Here is a 7,160-nt window from a genome sequence, read left to right on the forward strand (position 1 = left end):
AATTATTACACGTATACACTTCTATACCCAAGCTTCCAACCCCCCACACACCACCCATCTCCATCAAAAGGCAACACAGTTTGTCTACCCTGCCTCAATAACATGTCACTGTTCAACTAATCTCTCAAGACAGATTCTGCTAATAGCAGGAAAATGATACATATCTTTTCCTTTTTTTTTACCGAATGGGTTCCCAGAATGCTGTTCAACAGACTTTGAGAGTTTCCTATTTTGGCATCAGCTGTTTATACAGTACAATGACATTATATTGTCAATTGTGCAAAAAGGTCTTTTTTAAGGGAGAGGTTAGGAGGGAGGGATATTTGGTTTCATTCAGATCTCATCTCAGAGTGTGAGAATGGTGTCAGAGTGTTCTTTATCCTGCTTATGTTGAGAGCCCTTCAACATTCTAGTGCCATCAATACAGGGCCAGCTACACTAGAACATTGCAGTCAGGGGTGCCTGACGGGCAAAGCTGACTCAGTCGAGCGTTCCCTACCCATGTTTCAGCCAATCAAAAGCCACGGCCTTCAGCTCTCATGCTATGGCAACAATTACCGCCTACCGGGCCCAGGCCCAGGGCCCAAGAGCTTGGGGGGCCAGAGCCTTTGCGTGAATTGTCGTGAAATGTGAGTACTGTTAATAACATTCTTTTCAAAGGGCTTAGTCATTCATGTAAATAACAGAGCCCCAAAAGTCCAACAGAGAACTTGTAGATGTTACAAGAAAGAAACCATCATAATGCATTCTAAGTGAAAGTTTATCCCGCCAGTTTATCTACAGGACTTTTGAGGGGCATGCAAAAAGCAGGTGCAAAAGAGCATTGGAATCTCTAAAATATTGTCACAGAACCCCTCGTTCTGTGTGATTACAATTATATAGTAACATCTAGGCTGGCAGACGTGTGTGTGTGTGTGTGTGTGTGTGTGTGTGTGTGTGTGTGTGTGTGTGTGTGTGTGTGTGTGTGTGTGTGTGTGTGTGTGTGTGTGTGTGTGTGTGTGTGTGTGTGTGTGTGTGTGTGTGTGCGGGCGTGGCTTGCGGGCGGGTGGGGTGTACGGCGGGCATGCGTGCGTGCGTGTGAAGGGTTCGTGTCCCAGCCCCAGCATACGTGTCAAAGTGTCCCTGAGCAAGACGAAGTGTCCTTGAAGTCAACCAGGTTGTTTTTAAATGTGCTTTATAAATAAAATTGACTTCACTTGACTGAGCAAGACAAGACACCTAACCCTTAATTGCTCCCCGAAGCGCTGCCGCCGTAGTTCATGTTTAGCCCACTGACCACAGTATACATGCTATTATCTTATATATTTTGGGTACTTACTTCCTGGGTAGTTTTGGGTTGTTTTAAAATCTTAAAGATCTTGGAAGACAGCGAAATACAGGTGCATGCCCTCAGTGCATCGCGTCTCTGCCAGGTGTGTGTGGCCAGTCTATAACGCCAGTCTTCTGAAGTCAGTACTATGATGTCAGTCAACTCCATATTTGGGATAAGTTTCATCCCAATCCATCATTCATTGACTTCCAGTATAAAGTTTAAAAAAAATTAAAAAATAAAGAAATAATTCACAATATCTGGATTTACTTCCTTGGTCTATTGACAGCGTGCACAAGAATTGTGGTTGTGGTTTGGCAAGATTAGCCGCAGACAAACAAACACACACAGGCCAAAAACAAATCTCCAACCTTGCCTTCGGTCTAGCCGAGATAAAAACAAACTAGCAGGACATTTGACGTCAGAATAAAGCGGAGAGCAAACAAACAGCACGCTACAGTAGCTGGTCAGCCAGATAGTTAGTTGTCTGTTCAAAAGGAGAATCGGGTGTTGTTTCTCATTGTGTGCTCTATTAAATAGCTGAAGGAGGTGTCCTGGTGTCCAGTCATTTGTTCGCTTCGTGTGCGCTCCTGATCACGTCTCCTCGCCATGGTGGAGAATGATGATGTAAACCTCCTCCTGACACAGGAGATTACCGGCCATGGTGAGCTGGTTCCCCCGGACGGCTTATGTTGGATATCGGTTGTGTCCTGCCTCCTGCTCGTCTGCTCTTACGTAGGGAGCCTTTACGTGTGGAAGAGTGACCTGCCGAGTAATCACCCAACAGTGATAAAGAGGCGCTTCACAAGTGTCCTAATTGTATCAACCCTGTCACCCATCGTCGTTTGGACATGGAGAGAAGTCACAGGTGTGTGGTCCAGCCCCTCGTTGTTGGCTCTGATGGGGATCCGTTTCGAGGGCCTCATCCCAGCAGCCGTGCTTCCCCTGCTGCTCACCATGCTGCTGTTTCTAGGCCCTGTCATCCAGCTGGCCATGGACTGTCCCTGGAACTTCATGGATGGCATACAGGTGGCCTTTGACCCGTGGTTCTGGATGCAGTGTTTCAGTGACATGCGCTGGCTCAAGAACCAGGTGGTGGCTCCGGTGACAGAGGAGCTGGTGTTCAGGGCGTGCATGCTGCCCATGCTTGTGTCCTGTGCCAGCCCCTCCACTGCCATATTCACCTGCCCGCTCTTCTTCGGAGTGGCCCACCTTCACCATGTCATTGAGCTCCTGCGCTTCAGACAGGGGACTGTGTCAGGAATCTTTCTCTCAGCTGTATTCCAGTTCTCCTACACAGTAGTCTTTGGAGCCTATACAGCCTTCATCTTCATCAGAACGGGTCACCTGGTGGGTCCTGTGCTGTGTCACTCGTTCTGCAACTACATGGGCTTCCCTGCCCTCAGCGAGGCCCTGGAGAACCCGCACCGCCTCACTGTTCTCTCCTGCTACCTGCTGGGTGTCCTCTTCTTCTTCCTCTTCCTCTTCCCGCTCACCGACCCCACCTACTACGGCCTTCCCAGCCCCGTATGCACCCTGTCATCCTCCCACTCGTCCCTCTGTATCTCCTGAGGACACTCAGGGCCATGTAGCTATACGCAATGCTGTCTCAGGCAGTGAAAGGGGGGGTTGGATCTCATATCCTCACAGCCAGGGTGACCCTCAATAAGTCAATATGCGATCTCCCAACATGAAACTTAGTGTCTAGGCCAGAGAAATCTCACCACCAGAATGCTTTAATATTTAAAAGGCATTTTACTGTCTTAAAAAGGGGGGGGGGGGGTAGTTTTGAGCAGGTAGACAGAACTGGGCTGGATCAGAGAGAAAAGCAGTCATAAAAGGCAGCGATAACCCATAGATATTCACAGTTTTACTTCTTTACTCGAAGCCCATATCGTCTGTATGACTACTTCACACTGTGTGTACATCAAAGTCAAGGTTCTTTATTGTTACATCTTGTGTACAGGTGCATAAGAGTAAACAGTTTTACAGTAGGCTAACTAATAAATCAGCATCTGTACAATGTATACGCACAGCTTATTATGAACGGCAACATTTTTTTTCCCCCAGCAACTACCACAGTACTGTATAACGAGAAAGTCTAGCGCCTTGAGTTGCAAAAAAAGAGGAAGAATTTATGTAAACATCTAGTGTAACAACTATAAATATATGTATATATATGAACATATAAAGAGACCTTATGCAGCTATATTATACTCCCAAGGTGTGTTAACATCTTGCGGCCTTTCAGTGTGGCCATGGATGGAGGAAGTGTGTGTGTGTGTGTGTGTGTGTGTGTGTGTGTGTGTGTGTGTGCGTGTGTGCCTTCCCTCATGTTTTCCCCACCTGTGATATTTTTTTCTCTTATCAGACCTTGATCACAACAGTGGAATTGTACACTGGATCAGAGCTCTCTGATGCTAGCTCATCAGGAAGTACACACTTCCACAAGCCATAGGTTTTCCCCACTGCCGTCTGCCACAGACGCAGTGTCCCATCCTCAGAGCCACTAGCATACAGCTCACCGTCTGGGCTGAAACGCACACAGTGGACCGGCCCAAAGTGACCCTTGTAGGACTCCAACTCCTCCAAGGTGCTGTAGTCATATTTGTAGAGCTTTAAGTCATCTCCACCGGCCACAAGGAAGTCCTTCTTTGGGTGAAGGGAAGCTGAGTTGATGGAGGTTGGTGCCTCAACAGTCTTTATCAGGTCCAGGCTGAGGGCATTGTAAAAAGCGATAGTCTTTCCGTAGGTGATAACCAGAATCTCTCCGTCAGCCACAACCTCCATGCTGCTCACCGACGTGTCGAAGGACAGCGTCTTCACAGCATCAGCGGAATTCCTGTCCCACAGACGTACGGTTTTGTCCTCTGCAGCTGAGAGGATCTGCTTGTCACCATTGCACCACAGGGCTTTCTTTATGGCTTTAGTGTGACCAGGGAACTCCTGTGGCTTGGCTTCAGGTTGGCTGAGATCATAGATGCGCAGTACCTTGTCATTTCCTCCTGTGAGCAGACAGTTGCTGTCCTGTGTAAAGCTGACAGACTTGACAATGTGCTTGTGTTCCAATGTAAGGACCTCGTTTCCACTCATTGCATCCCACACCTTTGCTGTGAAATCAGCTGCACCAGTGGCTGCTTTGGTGGCGTCTGTGTTCAAAGTGGCTCCCCAGACAGCCCCTTTATGACCGAGGAATGTTCCTATCCAGTCCCCTGTGTCTCCCTGACGCAACATGGGCTCACCATCTTTGCAGGCACTGATGAGAAAATACCCACAGGGAGTTATTCCACTGAAGGCTAGGTCCACTACAGGTCGGGTGTGACCTGAGCAGGTGAGTGGTGTTTGTCTCATAGCCATGACTCTTCCAGCCAAACAAGGGTGTTAAAATTGGGTAAATACAGCAATTTAATGGAAAGTAGAGAATAAGAAGGCTAAAGCTTAGCTGACTGTTCGCTTAAGATTGCTATAGCTGGAAACTTGGGCCAAGATGATAATCAGTGACTAATGATTTAGATTTCTTTTTTTAATGAGTATCAGGAGTTCAGTCAAATAAAACTAAAAGTGAGTAGTAAATAATTATTGCTACTACAGTAATATAAACCCTGTGTTTTTGTCTTTCAAAACTGACTCTGAAGTCACACACAATATAAACTGTTGTCATGCTCGCCTAACAATGCCAATTTGTGCAGGCATTCTAATCTGCACACATTACTTCATAAATGTCACAATACTGAATTGTAATGCTGCATGCTTTCCAGTCTAAACGTTATAATGCTAACGCTACTGGCAACTGCCACACCGGATTAGTGATGGCGATACAAACACAACAATGTGAATTACACATTCAAACAACACACTTGGGCCCAATACGTAGTTGCGCTGCACCTCCTCTGCAGAGTGAAGGAAAAGCACTACAAAATAGATAAAACCAAGCCAAGCATACACAGCCTTCCCCAGCAATCCAAAGTCCCTCTCCTTGAAGGTAGATCAAATGCAAAATGAAGATGAAAGTGCAGGTGACTTAGCTAGCCAATTAGAGTGGGGACAATGGTTAAACAAAACAAAATGAAAAAGCAAAAACAAACAATATGTATTTTTTATTTTTTATATACCATTGACAAATATAGGGTTATAAAAAGACAATAATGGCAGAGTAGTAGTACTACTACTACAGCCTGTTAAACAGGTGTGTATGTGTCAGCTTTCAGTTTCTCTTTCATGTTGTCTCATTACTTTCTTTGTGTGATGTAATGTTTGTCTGAAACTCAACAGGTGGTAGAGCCAAACAGGACTAACTACAACCATGTCAAAGACCACGTCGAGGAATTCTGGTATCATCCAGTATGTTGAGGCAAACAGAGTCAGAGACACGCAAGTTCTAAGTTAGTACATCAGACTCACATACAGTTATTGGAGTAGAATCTTGACCTATTTATAAATAGGGGGAGCCAAGCTGTACTCTACATGTACTATACATGTCAAGGAAGGTTAGCATGAAGTGGCAGCTTCAGTCTTCGATGTTCAGATTATCAGAACATATCAGAAAGCCATGGACACCCTGACCCTCATGTCATGCATGTTAAATGCCTAAATTGTAAATTACTATTCAGTCAGTTTAAATGTGACTGGAGAAACTGCATGGCCTTACAGTGAATAAAGAAGTTATTCCACAAGGGCTATGTAGAGAATTTGTTGTTCTTGGAACAAATTGCATATTACTTGCCAACAGGTTCTGTTTCTGTCGACAATGTTTTTCTTCATACATTTTGTGTAACCAGTTAATTGGCAGTTCATTAAAATCATGCCTCAGGAAATCCCGGAGTGTCATCAAAGACTCCACCTACCCCCATAACAGCTTGTTCACACTGTTGCCATGAGGGAAGAGGTACAGGATCCTCAAAACAAGGCATGAGCAGCTTCTTCCCCCAGGTTATAAGACGGCTACAGTAAATAAGAAAAGTGATTAACACCTTGCAGTACCTATCAGTGCATTATTGCCTTGCATGCTGTGCTCTGGGTCTTAACTTGTTTTAGCCATATCTTATTAATTGTTTTTAGGGCTATGATTACTGTTATTTATGTCATGTTTTTATTTTTGTGTTAGCCCCAAACCTAAGTTGTTTCATGTGACAATACGATCTCTTGAATATTGAAAATATCATCACAGCTGTTAGTTCAATTGAAAGTGAAGAATAGTGTCACTTGGATTCAGTGTTGTCATCATGTAGACAAGGCCCTGCGATGGAAAAATAGGCGTTGACTAGAACCTGTCGTTTCTCAATCCAGCCAATCAGATGTGGAGGGCGGACATAGCAGAAACCGTGGATGAAAACCATAGAGCTATATATTATGATGAAAACCATGAGGTGAGGCACCTGTTACCTTGCATCACACACACACACACACACACATACACACACACACAAACACATATCTGGGAACCCGTTGGCTGTCTTGAGAGATTACACACACACACAGAAACACTTGAGTGGAGCCATGAAGCTAATCATCCTGTTGGGTGGTGTTCTACTACTCTCTGTGTCTGGTAAGCAACCTACTAATATCTGGGCAGAAATATTATTATATTAATATATTAATGTTATATTATTCAGCACAGGTTACATTTGTGATAACTTCTGTATTACATTGGAAGTTCCACAGTAAAGTGCTGCAATTACTTCATCACTTCATGAACTGCATGTATATTGTCCAAAGCCTGCAATTCTGGTGTCAAAGCTTTGCTCTTTGTTCTTACTTTGCTCAGTTTGAAATAAATTGGACCATGACAAATCTTTGTCTGAAAAAACATTTTGACCACTTTCATGACAGTTGTGTTATGTTAACCTGCACC

General features: G+C 44.7%; 2 protein-coding genes across 2 annotated transcripts; one reads left to right on the top strand and one right to left on the bottom strand.

The window, feature by feature from the left end:
* Positions 1-1,918: 1,918 nt before the first annotated feature.
* LOC308083505 (CAAX prenyl protease 2-like) lies at positions 1,919-2,881 on the top strand (the record flags this gene model as incomplete). The annotated part of the gene is made up of 1 exon (XM_080425817.1): positions 1,919-2,881. The coding sequence occupies one exon, from the start codon at positions 1,919-1,921 to the stop codon at positions 2,879-2,881; it is 963 nt and encodes a 320-aa protein (XP_080281943.1).
* A 795-nt stretch (positions 2,882-3,676) lies between these two features.
* On the bottom strand, positions 3,677-4,666 carry LOC308083506 (serine-threonine kinase receptor-associated protein-like; the record flags this gene model as incomplete). Its single annotated transcript, XM_080425818.1, has 1 exon — positions 3,677-4,666. The coding sequence occupies one exon, from the start codon at positions 4,664-4,666 to the stop codon at positions 3,677-3,679; it is 990 nt and encodes a 329-aa protein (XP_080281944.1).
* Between the last annotated feature and the right edge of the window lie 2,494 nt (positions 4,667-7,160).

This window comes from Gymnoscopelus braueri, assembly GCF_963280865.1.
Source record: "Gymnoscopelus braueri genome assembly, chromosome: 4".
Lineage (NCBI taxonomy): Eukaryota > Metazoa > Chordata > Actinopteri > Myctophiformes > Myctophidae > Gymnoscopelus > Gymnoscopelus braueri.